This window comes from Xenopus tropicalis, chromosome 3 (genome assembly GCF_000004195.4).
Source record: "Xenopus tropicalis strain Nigerian chromosome 3, UCB_Xtro_10.0, whole genome shotgun sequence".
NCBI classification, from domain to species: Eukaryota; Metazoa; Chordata; class Amphibia; order Anura; family Pipidae; genus Xenopus; species Xenopus tropicalis.
The window spans coordinates 86,312,569-86,331,070 of NC_030679.2; the positions used below are offsets into that span (position 1 = coordinate 86,312,569).

The window sequence follows — 18,502 nt, forward strand, 5'->3', positions numbered from 1 at the left end:
TTAATCTTGATGCTCAGAAAAAGAAAATGTCGCCTTGATCCCTATATTTATAGCTTATGGCTTGCTGAGGGCCAAATGGCTCTTTAATTAATGAATTACTAGTGATAAATGTTCATTACTGTGGCAATTGGTGTTGCATGTATTTATAGCCACCATTATACTTTATGTAGGGTTTTGTATCAGGGTCTTTGCTTGCCTTGGTTAGATGCCAGCTAAAAGTTATGGTTGTGTTTTGACTTCAGTTCTATGAATTCTTACAGTTACATTGATTCAATAAATAAACTCTTATTTTCTTCCTAGTGACAGAAAATCAACATCTATGGCAGGCAAATTTATCCTGTGATTATCCAGACCTTGCAACTCCCAGCATCTAGCACATACAATTGTGTGTAATAAATCTTCGCTGGTGGAATTTTCTGGGTCTTCTTTGTGTATACTTTAGAATGAACATGAAAACTTTTACTTCCTGACAAACTGCTTCTTTATGCACTTTCTCCAACACTTCTGTAAAACCTTTACATTTATGGACACCCATGGGTTTGTGCATGCAATCAAAATTCAGCACAGTTAAATGCTAACTACACCAAAGTGCAAATTGACACTACTGGGATTTTTTTTTACTATGATACATAATGGTACATATACATAGTACATCTTCCTTGTTGTCATTGTGTGTCTAAGAAGCTTTTCATTTTAATGGCTTTACCCCCTGAGCAAGTCTTGATTTTTTAACCTAGGAACATTAGTGTGCAAAGTTAAATAAACTGGGTGTGAAGAGATGCTGTGGCTTTTTGTTGTAATTTTCAAGATATGAGTGCAGTGCCATTGTATTTTGTTGCCCTATTATAGATACATTTGTGGGCTGACAGTATTCCATTACAGCTTTATGAAGTGTGCTTACAGCACAGTGACAGCCCACCCTTTCATACAAAGTTTTTTGTGCCTAGACAAGAGAGACAACTAGCTCATCCTCTTCTCTTTCAGTCCTCTCCCTAAATCTGTCGTATGGGTCCATCTTGTATTTCTTGTTCAGTTCTGTTTCGTGCAAAATATAAACATTTCTTGATTACAGTCCACTAACATGGGATTTGCTGAGGACACCATTTTAACTAGTGTAGCAATATTGGATGATATATATGTTAGAAGTCAAATTAGAATGCCACATCCACCAACTTACTGCCTTGCATAGCGACTGCATTATAATAAAAGATCCCAGGCATTCTTCTATCAGTTCTGGAGTTTTCCTGATTTCACCGTTTTATTTATAATTAAATGAAAGGTTTATTTGAGTGACAGTATTTTGTATATTACAGTGTTACTGCCCATTTATTGGTAGCATCAAACTGACAAATACTGAAAATAGGTTGTTAAATAATGTTATAGTAGTTCTCTACCAGAGCTGTGAGCTACAATAATATTGTTAGTAAATTTACATTTAGAACTAATTTGGTCATCCAGTTACTTTCTTTATGTTCTGAGATTGGTGCTAATGCAGTTAATTCTTTCTTTTCTTATGACTAAAATAAAAGCAAGTATAAATATTATTTATATGCTATTTGTTCAGTTACAACAAGTTATTTAACATCGCCAAGTGACAGTGGCAGCCAAAATGCCCTGTGTGCCATTAGCCTAAACACTCTTCCCTGGCCTTTTCTCTCTTAGAGAAATGAAACTACTGATTGGTTGCCATAAGCTCCAAGACCTGGAGCAAAGTTCTTCTTTAAGGATTTTAGAGAAGTTTTCAATGATGGCATTTGCTTTTGTTCCTTTATAGCAATGTCCCCTGGCTCAGACAGCATTGCAAGTGTGGATATTCCAGTTGTTTCTGAACTGATCTTACAAACCTTAAGTGAGCTGGCAAAGTCATTTCAGGACATGTCGGACCGCTGTCTTCTGGTCCTGCACTTGGAAGTCAGGTTGGTTTTTTCATTTAATATCATTAGCTTAAGAATTTATAAAAGAAGCAAAGGTGTGTTTGCTGTATACATTTAAATAAGAGTTAACTAAGTTAATTCAGATTCTTCAGGTTTACCTTTGTTACCATGTTATTTAATTAAAACATAAACCTTCTGCAACTTAAATGGATACATTAATCTCAGATTGTATGTATATATTTAATGTATCCATTTACAGTGCAGTTTTTGTATTAATTATATACAATTTTCTGTGTTCTAACCTTTGAAGGGCTACAATTGAGATTTAAATGAATGTTTTTCAGATGCTATGTCAGACCCCTGTATTTTGGATGTCCTTTTATAAAAAGTGTGTTACCTAAGGCAAACCAAACCCAAGAAGAACCCATATGTGGCATTCTCTTCAGGCTGTACATCCCTTTTCACCTTTGGCTTCATGCTTTTATATGGTCATAAAACTTCTCGGTGACTTATGATATCCCTATATTTTACAAAAGTGACTGGGGGTACATTATTTACTCGAGAGAAAGAAGGAGAGAACACAAGGGAGAGAATGAGAGAATATTAGAGAGAGAGAGGAGAGAGAACACGAGAGGGAGAGAAAGAGAACTCGAGAGGGAGAGAGAGAATGACAGAGAATAAGAGAGAAAATGAGAGAGAGAATGAAAGGGAACCAGGTAAAGCACCACAACAAGAAAATCAAGGTAGGGACAGCACTTTCACTGTATAGTTACTTCTGCAAGATTTATCATCTTCTAAAGGTTCATCATTTTTTTATATTGAGCCAGCAAGTTATGCAGTGCTTTACATTAATATATAACAAACAAGGGTCCTAAAATAATTTACAACAAGCAAGGTTTACAGAGTTAACATAGGTTTGGGGGCCCTACTCACAAGAGCTTACAATCTAAATGGTTAGGGTATATTTGAAACATAAAAAATATGGAAGCACTTGATTATTTATGATAGGTTTATATCTAAACAATCAAGATAGATTGAATAAGTTTTCCTAAACAGAAGGGTCTTTATGGAGTGTTTGCAAGGAAGGGAAGAGTCTGATGGCTTGAGGCAGAGAGTTCCATAGACAGGCAGAAACCCGAGAGAAGTCTTGCAGGGGCAATAGACTGTGGAGCCTGCAAACTGTGTCTGTAGTCTAGAGGTAAGACCAGAAGAAATATAGCATAAAGCCTTGGGTTCTAATCCAGCAGGAGAAAGTTACTGTAACCATAGAGCAGACTGCTCATTACAGACACGAATACATTCTGATACAAAGAAAGGTAGTAATTAGAAAAAAATAAACATTCTTATCATTTATAGGCTATATGTTTTGAAAGAATTAGTGCCCCACTTGGCCACCCACATGCTAAGCCAACTATTGGATCTAAGACCATGTGCAGACCCACTGGGAGATGACCACATCAACAGACTAGTTCTTTGACTCCATACATAGTCTAATAAGCTACTAAAATGGTCTGAAAGGGCGCTAAAATCGTCACTTGTATGGTCAACATACATATGCACACACTCACATAAGGGTTAACCCTCAATGCTGTAATAAGGAGACATCCTAAAATGGAAAAACAAGAAAAAAAAACCCACCCAATAAAGTCTTAAATTCAAATGAAGAAGTGGACGATTAGGGCAACAGAACAAGCTGCATGTTCCAGTCTATAGGTGTTTTGCTTTCCATGTTCATCAGCACCTAAAAAACAAAAATACTGTGACATGGGAATGCTTTCATTGGGAATTACTTTAAATGTTTACACTCACCTGAAAAGCACACATGGGGTTTGTTCTAACTGTTATTGTATGTTATGAAAATGCTGTATGTGGCAAACTTCCTTTATTTTTATAATAACATTTACATTGCAAATTTTCTGTAATAGTAAGGTCTCTGAAAAGCTCACCTACAATAGCATTCAAGAAGCCTAAATGTACTGTGCCAGGCTGAGAGACATTTGGCATTTCCCTTTGCAACCTTTAGGGTCAAGCATTTATAAGAAAGTTTTCTGTCTTGCCTCTAGAAATTACCAGAGGAAGCACAAGGTACATTGAAAGCATCAATCACAAGCAATATTTTTCAGGTGATCTTTGAGAAACTCAGTGAAAGTGAATTAAAATCTGTCGAAGTGACATGGCTGGGGTTATGGGAAATGTGACCTCCAGCTCTAAGTCCATAACAGCCTCCCTGAATTTTGCTTAGCCACTGAGAATAGTATTTCCAGAAAACTTTTACCAAAACTCCTTTTTTCAAAGGTAAAGCTGATGTAATATATTTAAACAACATGAACAACTGACATATTGGTCATTATTAATGTATCATGTTTAATAAACAACATATCCTATCCTTTCTTTTACAGAGTTCATTGCTTTCATTATCTCATTCCCTTAGCCAAGCAAGGAAATTATGCCATTGTTGCCAATGTGGAAAGCATGGACTATGACCCCCTGATAGTTCGTCTCAACAAAGACATTAGTGGCATCGAAGAGGCAATGGGTGCCAGTCTTCAGCAGCACAAGTTCCAGTACATTTTTGAAGGTAATAATGCTCACTGTAAAGAAAGGCTGGGAGTATATTTGTTATGGGTAGTAAGTTTTTGGTGCTCCATGCCTCCAGGCCTGCTGTCTCCAGCCACTTATTTTATCTGCACTGGTGCTGTAGCAGAGAGGGTGTGAGGATGGACACTCTGTAACGAATCTGAACATTTACGACAACTGAAAAAGTTAAACATTTGCTCATAAATACAACTGTAAAGCAAAATTCTTTGAGGGAGAAATTGTTCTACACATTGTATACAAGGTATTGACTGTTTAGAATTGTGCCTACCATAGTAAATTCTAGGTTCAAAGCTATATGCTGGTCAAAGCTTATACATAAAAGCTTTAGGTTAAAGATTTATACATAAATTAATTTAAATGGCAGTACCGTGAGCAGTAAAGTATCAGTTTGAGAAGACTTTGTTGGGAAACAGTTTTAGCTATCCTAGAGGTAATCTGTACTTTAGAAGCTGCAACCTATCTGGGAGCATCTCTTATGACACATGGTGCTACTTGCCACGGCTACAAATACCAAAAAATACCCTACCACAGACAATACTGAAAAACACACGTAAAGACAATTATCAGTATTGTCTATTTTGTAGTCGTGACAAGTAGCTTGCTACAAGTAGCTCTGTGTGTCATTGCCCTTATTCATCCATAGAAGGACAAGAGATTATAGCAAGCAGTGTTATTCCTTCTTGATAAAGAATGCAGTAACCTGCATGTTTAACCTGTATGTTTAACCTGTATGTTTGGCAATAAGTATAATGTGTTAACTACTTAGATAAAGGGACATATACACATATGTAACATTCACACATTAGTTGTAATGGTATGTAAGGGTTTCAGGAGATCAAACCTACTGGAATAATGCTGTAATCTTTAAGGCAACTATCTGCCAATTAAATATATTTTATATTTGTATATGGTTTGCTTGATGTTTCATACTTGCTTAAGGTGCTATAGTCTGACCACATCCACAGCTATATCTTACTACTGGCACAAGTGGCACCAAAGTGAAAGCATATAATGCCATGGTTCCCCCTAAGAGAGGCATATAGTGACCATTACTACAGTATACAAAAAAAATCTGTCTATGTTTTATAACATTAATAGTATAGACAGTTGACAGACCGATTCTGTGTCACACACATGCACATAATGAGTGAGCAGGGACACTTGCTCCTTATATGCATGCTTGTGCCCTAGTATGGCCGCCCGCAGTGGGAGCTCCCACTTGGTGTTGACAGCATAGTGCTCACTAGGGGCATTTTCTGGCAAAAATAGTTTTGTTTCCAACAACCTGACAACAATGATAGGTGCCCTTTAATAACATTCAATATAACCATAAATAGGTTAAAAATAATATTGCAAAGTATTTTATATGTAAAACGAATAAGTGAGAAATATTTATCGGATCCTAAATGTCAGTTCATATTTATATATTTATTGCAAGCCTGCCATGCATTTTCAAACACCTAATGATAATTAGTAAACTTTAACTGATCCCAGAGGGCTTGTTTCTTGCATTGTAAGTGTTTAGACCTCCTTGATAAACACATTTTCCCTTTTCTTGCAGGACTAGGTCATCTAATTTCTTGCATCCTGATTAATGGTGCTCAGTACTTCAAGCGTATCAGTGAGTCTGGTATCAAGAAGATGTGCAGGAATATCTTTGTCCTCCAGCAGAACCTTACAAACATCACTATGTCCCGAGAGGCAGATCTGGACTTTGCAAGGTGAAATAAGATCTTTTAACCTTTCTGTAACTTAAATGCATGCTCTACCGCCCACCCCTACCCTGTAGAGACTGGCTGCACTTTATAATAATTGTTTGGTAAAAAAAACTAATAGCTTCTCAGTGAATAGAAAGATTTCTAAGTTATGTAAATATGTGCAGCTTTCACTGGGGTAGGGTGAGTTGCTTTCTGCTTCTTCTCTTTAGGCTTCTGTAGGAAAACACAGCCTCCTGACAAGCCAAGAAGTTCATAAGGGTACATACTAACTAGCATACAGACAAACCGATACAGTAAAGAGCAGATATATTATGCAGTGTAAATAACAGCAACAAAATTTGTCACACATCACCAGACTTTGCCGCGTAAGCACCATTTGTTACGCATTTTTTTCTTACAGTGACTTCAGCCGAAAATAACAGCGTCAAATCTGGCGTTTGGACTGCACAAGATAAAACACACCTGATAAATTCACTTTTTTTTCTGCCTATTTCATTTTGCACAGCATAATAAATAGGCCCCAATGTGTAATGAGGGCCCTTCCTGCAAGAAACAATGTGTAGCAGACTTTAATCCCAGCACTATTGTGCTGTTTTAAGAAGCTTCTCTCTTCTTTACTTCCATTGTAGACAGAAGGGGTCTTTCATTCACCAAGGCCCCCGGTAGTACTGCAAGAGCACTAAGGGATTCAAGAGCAAGCCCCTTAGTGCTTTTTTAAGGCTCACTACTTCCTAGGGTCTAGCTATGCTCTGCACCTTGCATCTGAATGATGTGCAAGTTAGAAGAAAGGTAGGGGATGGAAAGGTGAATGTCTATGTTCCTCTCCCCTCCAAAAAATAGTGCTGCCAAACACAAGCAGTATATATTAATTGGGGCAACTGCAGAAACAACTGAATACCCTGGCGTAAGTGAGCCTTAAAGTGTTTTATAGAAGGAAATGCCTTTCCTTCTCCTTTAAGGCCCTTTCAAACAATTGTGACACTGATAATTAAACAGAGATACCTGTAAATAATTTGAATTTAACATGATGTTATAAAAGGGTTATAATGCAACGTAAAACCACTAGTACCTGTGATTTAATAAGATGAATGGAAATAAACATGTGCAAGCCTATTAGTGCCGGTCAGAAATACAATACTGATCTGCCATGTATTAATACAACAAGCAATACATGAAGTACTTCAGAATGAACACAAGATATTGCCTTTAAACTGATTACAACCAGAAAGTGATTCATGGCTCTGGATGTTATAGTAAAGCAAATCCTTTGATAGTTTTCTAAATACTAGACTTAAGCATTATGGTTTTTTTTTATTGTCTTTTATTTTTCTTTACATAGAAACCCCATGCAATGTTATACATTAGTAAATAGGCAAAATAATGAAAAGCATGGGAAGGGTGGAAATTCAAAATGCTGTTTGGGAGTGTGTTTGGGAAGGATCAGTATCAAAAATGGTTTTTTTTAACCTTGAGTCCATCCCTGATGGGCTTACTACTCATTACTGTAAAGACAAGCTGTTAATCCATTACATTAGACTGACAAAGGACTAGGAAGGTGGTAACATTAAAGGAACAGTAACACCAAACTATAAAAGTTATATATATATAATATATATAATATAATGTACTGTTGCCCTGCACTGGTAAGACTGATCTGTTGGCTTTAGAAACTCTACTATAGTTTATATAAATACCCTGCTGTGTGGCCATGGTGGCAGCGATTGAAAAGGAGAAAAGGCACAGGTTACATAGTAAATAACATATAAGATAAGTCCTGTAGAAAATAATGGTGTTTCATGTGTTATCTGCTATGTAACCTGTGCCTTTTCTCCTTTTTTCAATGTTGAATGGCTGCCCCCGTGGCTACACATCAGGGTATTTTATGTAAACTATAGTAGGGTTTCTGAGGCAAACACAGAACTTTTACAACTGTACATTATATTTTAATGACTTTGATATGTTTTCATTTTTTGGTGTTACTGTTCCTTTAACTACATGTTGAAGTATGAATAATATGTCATTTTGAAAAGGCAGGTCCCACATATTTTGCTGTGGATGCCCACAGAGCTGTCCCTACAAGGCTCCGCCCACCATTCCCCATAAAACTGCGGTATAGGAAAGGGCCATGTTGCTAACGTCATACATTCCCTCTGTGTCTCGATCTTTGGGGCCACCCCGTACTGAGGCTGACTTAAAAATCTTGTGGTTTCCTTTTCTCCTTGACCTTTTTACTACATTGTGCACTGACATGGCTTATCAACCAAGGTTATATACTAAAATGGGAGGTCCAAGGTATATATTACTCGATCACATTTCTTCTAACTATCATTATTGTCCTTGACTTATAACGCTAAACTTTGCATAAGAGTAGCTGTCAGCCAAATTGAGATTTTGATACTGACGCTTTGAATGGGTTAGGGTGCAGAGTGTGGTGGGCCCTGTCTGCAGCACAGTATTATTACTGATAATACCAACCCAGTCCAGGGCTACACATATTTAAAATTTGAAGGCAAATGAAGTCACAGCTGGAAAGCTGGAAAGGCAACTTGCCTGTGTAAAAGGCCACAAACAGCACACATCTTTAGGCTAATGTCAGACCAAGTGATATGGTGTATATTTTCGGCAAGCTGAAAAACGCTTGCTGAAAATATGCACCAAACACTCCTACCTGTGCTTGCACGGAATGAATGGAATATGCTCAGGTGCAGGCACATGTAGCTGAGACTTGGCAATCTCTCGCATTTTTATGCGGATATCGGCTACATGTGCCTGCACCTGAGCGTATTCCATTCATTCCGTGCAGGCACAGTTAGGGGCATATATGGCGCGCATGGCGCATATTTCTGGCAAGCGTTTTTCAGCTTGCCGAAAATATATGCCATACGCCTGGTCTGGCATGTGCCTTCAATTGCCTTAACTAATTCCAAAGCTACTACAGATAATGGTGGACCCACTACTAGAAGAATGAAAGAATATGTGTTGGTTTTTGTGCAAACTGTTTTCAATAATATGGTGCACATTTGTATTAGTTTTAAGCACCTTCATTTCATATTAAGGTGCAAACTCAGCTTATTTAAACACAAAATACTTACAAAAACCCAAATAATACCAGGCTTGTGCTTTATATAATTTCCGCAGGCTTTATGTAGTACATTAAAGGCATTAGTTTCTGCTTTAGAACTGCATTACAGGAAGGGAAGTTAATGGAGCTCCTTCTACTAGACTGATGGAAACTGTCAATATAACAGAGAACATAAACAATCTCCTGACCTTTTCGGTGTTAAGGCAATAAGGTTACACCTGCAATGGAGTAATTGCCAGATTTAATTGATTAACTGCTCCACAAAGCAATCACAATATATATATATTGTGCCCCAGAGCTGTTACTGCACACATAATTTGTTGACTAAACCCATTTTATTGCTTTATAACAACACAATATCAGAACAATTTAAAAGTATGTGTATGTACTGTAAAGCTGTATTTCCTTTTTGTAATTGGAATCACTAGCTCTATGTACTATTAAAAAAACCCGGTATTTTATTGGAATTTCTCTACACTTGCCCATAGGGCCCTCCTTTTTATAGGACAGCTAATGCCTAGTAATTAAAAACAATGAAAGTTATTGGAACTAGCTTTATTGATAAGATCTGCATATTGGGGCACTCTGTTTCTTGGCCATGTTAGCATAACAAGAATGCAGTCAGTCAGTGTTCTTCTGTAAATAATCATCATGTTCCTGTGATATTATGCATTTGTCTATAGTTAACATTTAATTGGTTGCCAATGGTTACTACCCAGGTGGAAATTTGTCCAACGTCGATAAATGAGTCCCAGGAGACTTTAAAGCACCATTCATGGAATTGATCTCATAGCGCACATGCATTTTTTGATGCCTGATTCAATATAAAAGGACAGCAAGGTCCAGATTGTAGGTCATTACTGTGCTCCAGGGTTCCATGGTATATTATTTTTTTACCTTGATTTTGGAATCTCTGGATACCTCCCTGACAGACTTTTTTCTGCCTGTTCCCAGTGACAATTTAATCTGTAGTCTTTAATTCCTAGTTTGGATAGCCCTGGTGCCAAAATAATATCTAATTCTCCATCATTCCCGAACAAATATATCTCCCCTAACCCAACTTTTATGATTCAAGAGTGCAAACACACAATTTGGAGGGCACACCACAATTGCTAGAACAAAAGTAACTAGCTTTAAAACAGAAGAAAAAGGGTGAAGACGAGAATCTGTTCCCCTAGCTCATATAGGGGCAAACAAAATATTAATACAAATCAATCAATTACTTTATGCACGCCAATTCAAACCTCAGGCAAAAGGGAACAAATGGTATGTTTAACATATATCGCTCTTTATATGGTAGATATTCACAAAACTATTAGCACAATTACAATGCATAATATACATACCACCAGTTGAACAAGATACAATAATGCAGAAAAAAACAACGCTTCGGAACCCGGTCCTTTGTCAAGGGGAGTCACTTCACAAAAGACTGTGTTCCGAAACGTTGGGGTTTTCTCAATCCACACGTCTGCTTTTTCTGCTTTATTGTATCTTGTTCAACTGGTGGTATGTCACTTCCAGAAGCTTGTGGGGCGTACGTGACATCACTTCTGAGCATCGAAAAAAAAAAATTTGACGCTGTACCCCGGCAGTCTAATTATCTGGGTTGACAGTTCTGTATATGAGGTAGTAGAGGAATCTTAATATCTCTTTTACAAAGTGAAGCGCAAGGCATCCTGTTTTTTTTAATAATTGCATTTTTTTAATATTTGCTCTTTGTTGTGCAATTGAGGTGCAATTATTTGTACTCCTAGAATGGAGCATGAAGAGTTGTTCATTACTATGCACACGGCACTGTCTGTGTCAAGCAACACTGCATTCCGAAGGGGTAGAAGGAGCATGCCATTTGGGATTCCTTGAAAAACCCCTAGCTTGCATATCATCCAGACATGCAAGCTAAGGAACACTGGGTAATACAAGGTGAGGGATCCATGTCTATGTCATGTGTTAAGCACCAGGCCCTCTGTGACTGACAGCACTGCAATCTGCAGCTCTTAAGTCCAACACAAGGTGCAGAGTGCAGCCTAGACCCCGCTATGGTAGAGGTTCAAGTGCTTTCTGGATGGTCTGTATGAGGTCAAATACTAATATATTGTAGTGTCTTCAATATTCTTCCTTAAAGGGGTGGTTCACCTTTAAGTTAACTTTTAGTATTTAGTAATTGCCTATTCTAAGCAACTTTTTAGTTGGTCTTTATTATTGATATCTTGTTGTGTTTTAAGTGTTTGCCTTCTTCTAACTCAAATGTGAACAACCCCTGGAAGAGTTTAGGCTTAGAGGCGGGGCAGGCAATTGCTTTCATTTTCCATTCTGCACTTCCTAGGTGTCACTGCACTCCTCTCATTCACCCTTCCTGCTTACTGTCTATAACTATATAACCTGTGCATGGGCATGGGCATGGGCATTACGCCCCCTATTCTGAACATAAACAAGACTTGGGATGATAAAAAGCCTGCCATAACAATGCCAACAAAATGGCGTCTGCCTGCTTGCTGTTATTGTGAATTCCATGACTGAAAGAAACAAGATTTATATAATTTATATAGTGTACGCAAGTTCAAATATGATAGAAAAGGAATTTCAATTATTTCTTTGGGTGACAGGTTCCCTTTAACTTACTAAGTACCGTAGCTTTGCTTTTCAAGTTGAATATGAAGCATGGCTCCTAGCACTTAATGAGTTGAGTAATGTAATGTGAGTTGATCCCTTTTGGCTGTTATGTAAACAAAAGCTACCAGCCAATATATGTTGTAGGAGTGGGGCCAGCTGTCAGATCTTGGCTCCTGAATGAGCCATTGCAAGGAAGGAAGGGGAGGGGGTGCTAATTACTGCAGTTTGACTTATTATTAATCAGTGACATGGTCTGTTCTACTATTAATCAGTGGTTCAGTGTCAGGAGTGAAATGTCCAACAGAAAATTAATTCTCCATAGGAGAGGAGCTCTGGAAAATGGAACCCCCGCTATTTGTGTTAATGAATTTATCTCATCACATCTTCAGTGTCTGGGCGTGTAGTGAGTTTGCTCTGCAGCATTACCGACTGCTGGACTCTCCCCTATAGCTCTCTCCCCCTATAGCTGCTTCTCAGTGTGCTGGCTCATCACACATATATGCCCTGCACGCTGTTGTATAGCAGCTGCCTCTAGTGAAGTGCATTTAAGAAAAGTTTATAATCAACAAAGGCAGATTTATATATTGATGGAATATGTTCTGTGATGGAGGCTCAAGTTTTCTTTCGCTTCAGCAAGCAAAGATGGTGTGACACTGACATCAATGCTGCGCCACTATGGATCATGCAGCCATGTTGGTGACTAATAATAAGCTAATTCTGCCATCTGCTGGATGCTTGTTGAAAGACAAAAGCATTTCAATTGGTATTTTATATGCAACACCAACATTATACAGGGGAACCATAATAGGCAGAGATAATGTCTGTTACCATAATATGCAGAGATAATGTCTGTTAAGCACACATTAGAAAAGACATTCCTGTCTCGAAGAACTCACAGTCATTGTTTTTTGTTGTATTTTCACAAATCTGTATTCTGTATAAAGCACATTCGATGTCATGTAATCAAAAACAGCATTAAATATACTTATGGTTTAGATGCAAGCACAGAATGTGTAATCTCACACAGAACTAGAAAATGAAGGTCAAATTGACACACAGTGTACAGAACATAGTGACACACAATTAATGCAAAACAAATATGGAAACCGCTAGTTCTCTGGTGTGGCTTCTGTTAAAACATTCAGGAGTCTTCAGTAATGGAAAAGCTGACAATTTGTAGGACACCACCAAGGCCCCTATAAATAGAAGACAGTGGGTAATGCATTTGATACAGCAGCTCTAAAACATGATAATCATTTCTACTTAAATGCTACCCAAGAAAAGCCGTTGGCAGTCTCAGCAGTGTATATGCAAATGCTGCCTAATAAGGCAGTTTATATGCATACATACATAAATAATATGCTGAATACTCACCTGGCTTAATGTGCATCACCTGCATTTAGCACAACTACCTGGAGACAGGCAGCTAGCCCTTGGGGCACCCCTGCGCCACTGGGAAAGCCTGGCACTTCTGTTCAGCTCCTTATGCAAACGTGCCATTTGTATACACTCCTGGGTAATGCTCTATCCATCAATGCAAGCTCAGACATGTCTTCATTCTTCTAATTGCCAAGGAGCGAAAGGAAAGGGATCCGTATAGGGATATGCTCACAAAAAGAAATGTATTATAGAGTGAGTAAAGACCATTAAATGGGCAGTAAAGCAAAAATTCCCATAAATGCATGCTATATATTGTATGATGTTATACAGAATGCAAAGCTATATTATTACAGCAATTTCACTTATTTTTATGGAGAACTAAACCTTTAAAACAAATATTAGTAAAAATGATGTGAGTTATATAATGAGCTTATGGCACAACCTAAAGTTTCAGAATCTCTATAACAGTAGTGATTCAGGCCTTCAGTGTTGTACATGCACATGCTCAGTGTGCTCTGGGCAGCTATTAAAAAGCCAAGGTTAGCGGTTCACTTGTCATATGAGCTGATGCTACAGGGCTGATTATTATATTCTGGTGCAAATTACGACTAAATCAGCCTTATATTGAGACATTTATATTCTGTATATACACTATATTGTAGGTTTGTCCCAGGTAAGTGACAGCAGCACAGAGCATGTGCAGGGAATCAGCAGAAAAGAATATGGGGAGCTACTGTGGAATCTTTAAGGGCACAGATCTTCCCTACTAAAGGGCTGTGGGTGCCTTGGGCTGGTACAGAAAGTCGAAACATGATAGGGTTGATTCACCAAAGTGCGATAAGCGTTATCGCATTCTTTTTTGCGTTAAAATTGACGCGAAAAAAACGTGCAATTCACTAAAGTATTATCGCATGCATTAAGTCGCATATCGCGTGCGTTAAATAGCGGCAACCGCATGCGTTAATTTTACCACATTGCGTTAATTCTCGCGCAGAAATAACACTTAGACCCCCTAAATATCACATTAGTCTATGCGAAAATTAACACCTACTTGGGGCAGGCGGTAATTATAGAAAAGTACAGTTCATGAGCTTTTGGCAACACAATATGGACTTTGCAGTGTGATTTATTCAAATCTGTGTTGGCCCTAGAGTGATGCAGCCTCCAGTTTGCAGGGAAATGGTCATTTTCAAAAAAAGTAGTTTTACGAGCGGAATGGCTAATATGGCGTGCGTGTGATAAGTAGCGCATGTGACAAGTAGCACGCTGTGCTAATTAGTGCTCGTTGCGTCGAATACCGCACGAAAATAGTCTTCGTGACTTAAATAACGCAAACAGCATCGCGTCTAAATTAACGTAAATATACTTTTAGTGAATCGTACACTAAGACGCGAAAAATAAGACGCGATAACATTTTTAACGCATGCTATAAATAGCGCTCATTTTATCGCACTTTAGTGAATCAACCCTAATGTGTAGCATCTCTAGCCTACTTCTTTGTTAAGCTGTAGTTCTCCTTTAAAATCCAGTTTCAGCTTCAGCACAGACTAAATAGTATTATTCTATTTTCTCTGTATGCTCTGATGGTTTGGATTGGTTTCTGATCTTTTCTGCTTTGACCTTTAATTAGATTAAGGCCCAGGGCACACAAGTAGCCATCACAGTGCAAAGTAGCTAGGATTGCTCTTGTTACCTGCTGAAGGATGTACTGCTTGATGAGTCCACAGGGATATTATTACTGGAGTCCCAGACAGCTTTGTACTAATTTGCTTTTGCACACTGAATCTCAAACAGCCCATGTGTCAAGATGTGGAAATGTTAAAACATGGATAGGCCCCATCCCAATCATGTTCATCTGCAGTACAGAATGCACTTACATCATTATGGTATCGATATGCAAGTGGTGCCTATGCTGGGCAGGCTTAGAGTGCGGTGAGGGAGAGTAATGGCCAATGCACAATGTCTCTGGAACCAGTACACACACACACAAAAGAAGGGAAACCCGGCTTAGCTGTGGGTATGGCCATGCAATTTCCGTGTGAGTAAATAACTCTAGTTCTCACATACCTACAGTAACATGGTGATAAATGTAATATTTTACATATAAACAGTCTGGTCTAGCTCCAAATAAGTAAGAATGTTACATTGCTGACATGAAGGGCCCTCTGTATATGTACATTCAGAAAATGTGAACAAAAATAGGTACATGTTATTAGTTTGTTTTAGCCATTTCACTGTATTTACAGATGGACTGAGATATTTGCCCGGTAGTGTCCAGCCTGGCTCCTTGCTAAAGAAACCCTGCCTCTGATAGTTAAGCTGACCTAAAGAGGCCTTCTATGTGTATATAGGAGAAGCAAAGAGGGATCATTTTTATTACTCACCAGCAACAATAAAGCACAAAAGCCTCAAAATATAGATCCCGTGTCACCCTTGTAAATGTACAAAAAAGGCAGTTGCTCAGTCCACCAGGATAGGGTCCAACATCAGCCCTTGTGAATGAATTGCCTCCAGAAATGGCAGCCCCAGAAACCCACTACCATATTACCATCTTTATATGTTTTATCTTATTGAGAGAAAGATCTCCTATGGGATATTTCTTATAAAAAGCCATCTACAGATAGTTCACCCATTCTGTTTGTCATTAGTGCATTGCGAGTTGCTGATTTACAGAATCAGCCAATTAGAGCAAGTAAAATCTGTCAGTGACTTACAGCATGAGCACATTGTGTGAAGCCAGGGGAAAAAAATGGGTTGTGACAATCACAAATAATTTGTTGAAACTATAAATATGTGAAAGAAAGAGCAGCAATCACAGACTTATTAATTATAAACTACTTTTTAGCAATGTACTGTATCATAATTTGTAATAGGGACCATTCCTTTTGGTTATGCCTCCTTAAACTGTTTTGTTACCACTGGTGCCTGCAGTTCAGAGTAGAACATCGCAATGGTTTCCCCTTTGGCAGCAATAGAGATAATATCATCCCCTCTACATAATCCTTGACACTTTTTTATAGGATCTGTTGAGGTCCATAGCATTTCTAAATAAGTAGCTAGCAGGGAAAGGCTCATTTTGATTGTCATATAGGGGAGAGGAAAAGTGACAAGATCCATGTAAGCATCAAGATTGCATATTCATGCAGAGCTGTAAAAATCTAGCGTGTGACTCTGCCAGCCCCATGGGATAATGTGATGGATTTATGCATTTGACAGCAACATCTCCAGGCTAAACCTAAAGTCTTTGCAGGGAGATATTATCTAAATAAAACTTTATGCTGATAAGCAAATCAATGAAAAAAGAAAATGGGGCATTTTTTCCGTGTCACTGATGCTAGATGTGCTAGAATGGACTCTTCCAGTCTATAGAGTTATTCTACTATGAAAGTTCCCACTGTATGAACTGGGATTTGTTAAGACAGTCAGGTTGCACAGAAGGAAGGCCATTTGCAATGGTATGTATTGTAATAATTCTGATATCTCAGTGGTGTTGGTAATGCCTTACTGTTGGTTACATGGCTGGATTAGTGCTTTATCTTTCCATTAAAACCAGTGCATTTACTCATCAACCTCCTTAGTCGTATCTCGTGATGAATCTGTTTTGTTTTACTTATGAATCTTTGCAAAGCAAGATTTTTCTTAAGAACCTCATGTGTTGGTGCATTTGAAAGCTATAGTTTAGCAACAGCTGGAGAAATGGTAATGTTTATAGATGGAACTAGCAGTAGAATAAGGGCTGTGACAGACGGGGAGATTAGTCGCCGATTAGTCGTCCTCTCAAGGCAACTTCCGCACCGCATATGCCATCCCACTGGCGATTTACATTCCAGCCATTTCGGGGAGATTAGTCGCCCGCGACAAGGGACTAATCAACAAGGGCAACTAATCTCCCCGTCTGTCACAGCCCCAAGAGATACTCAAGAGGGCTAATTTACCAACATGGTGTTGCACAAGCACAGTTGCCAGTAGCAACCAGTGAGGTCTTTGCTCTCATTTTTAGCTTGTAGTGCACCATTACTGCATTGAAATGCCACTTGTAACTGCATTTGTGCAATCTAGCAACTATAGTACATTCATAAATCAACCCCAAGGACTACGGGGAAGAACTGTCTAAGCAGAATTGGAGTCTAGTATAATGAGATCATAAAATATACATGTGATGCATGTAGCGTGATTTGTATGTGTATAAATGTGTGTTTGTGCATGTGTGCCCTTGGCAAATGCTGCAGTGTCATGTCCCTGTATTCAGTGTGTCCTGCCTCTGTATTCAGTGGGGCTTATTTATAAACACTGGGCAAATTTACACTTGGGCAGTAACCCATTGCAAATAATGAGCCAGCTGGCTTAAAGGAGAAGGAAAGGTACAATCGCTGGGGGGTGCCAAAATGTTAAGCTGTAATGTAAAGCTGGCCATACACGCACCGATACAATCGTACGAAACCTCGTTTCGTACGATATTCGGTGCGTGTATGGCATGTCGGCGAGTCAACCGATATCGCAGGAAGCTGCTGATATCGGACGACTCGCCGATCGGCCAGGTTAGAAAATTTTGATCGGGCGCCTTAGAAGGCGCCTGACCAAAATCTGCCGTCAGGGCTGAATCGGCAGAAGGAGGTAGAAATTCTATTGTTTCAACCTCCTTATCTGCTGTTTCAGCCCTGACTGTGTGTGGCGGATCGGTCGCACGAAATATTGTCAGATTGCCACGTGTATGGCCAGCTTTAGGCACGCCCCAGTCATTGTAATCACTTACCTTATACCCCAGGCTGGTGCTCCTGTTAGAAGAAACCCACAGCAGCTCGGAGTACCTGCGAGAGAGACCGATCTTCCTTCTTCTGTCGTCTCGCCACTTGCACATGCGCTGTAGGGTAAAAAGCCATACTTTAACAAGAAAACCGTCTTTTTCACTGTACTGCGTATGTGCCGGCTCTGGAATTCTGAAGAGAGAAGAAAGAGCATCGCTTGCCTCCATGTACCCCGAGCTGTTGAGGTTTTCTCCTAACAGAAGCACCAACCTGGGGTATAAGGTAATTTGGCACCCCTTAGTTATTTTACCTTTCCTTCTCCTTTAAAAAGCCCGTCACTGATTTGTTGGTATGGGTTACTGCCCAAGTGCAAATTTGGCCAGTATTTATAAATGAGCCTCACTGTGTTCTGCCTCTATTCAGTGTGTTCTGCTCTGCATTCAGGGTGTTACTGATACAAAAGCCATTAACAGTAATAATAACAATTTCTTT

The 18,502-nt window shown here is 38.9% G+C and overlaps 1 protein-coding gene and 1 long non-coding RNA gene across 2 annotated transcripts in view; one reads left to right on the forward strand and one right to left on the reverse strand.

The window, feature by feature from the left end:
• exoc4 (exocyst complex component 4) overlaps window positions 1–18,502 on the forward strand; it is a 238,876-nt gene that overhangs the window by 212,577 nt on the left and 7,797 nt on the right. Inside the window, exons 16-18 of the mRNA XM_004913052.4 lie at window positions 1,775–1,916; window positions 4,274–4,452; window positions 6,034–6,193. Coding sequence (XP_004913109.2) covers window positions 1,775–1,916; window positions 4,274–4,452; window positions 6,034–6,193 — 481 coding nt within the window. The remainder of the gene's footprint in view (window positions 1–1,774; window positions 1,917–4,273; window positions 4,453–6,033; window positions 6,194–18,502) is intronic.
• On the reverse strand, window positions 12,769–13,880 carry LOC116409753. Its single transcript, XR_004222008.1, has 2 exons — window positions 13,260–13,880; window positions 12,769–13,081 (listed from the first exon to the last, which is right to left on the reverse strand). It is a non-coding gene; the product is annotated as an uncharacterized LOC116409753 (long non-coding RNA).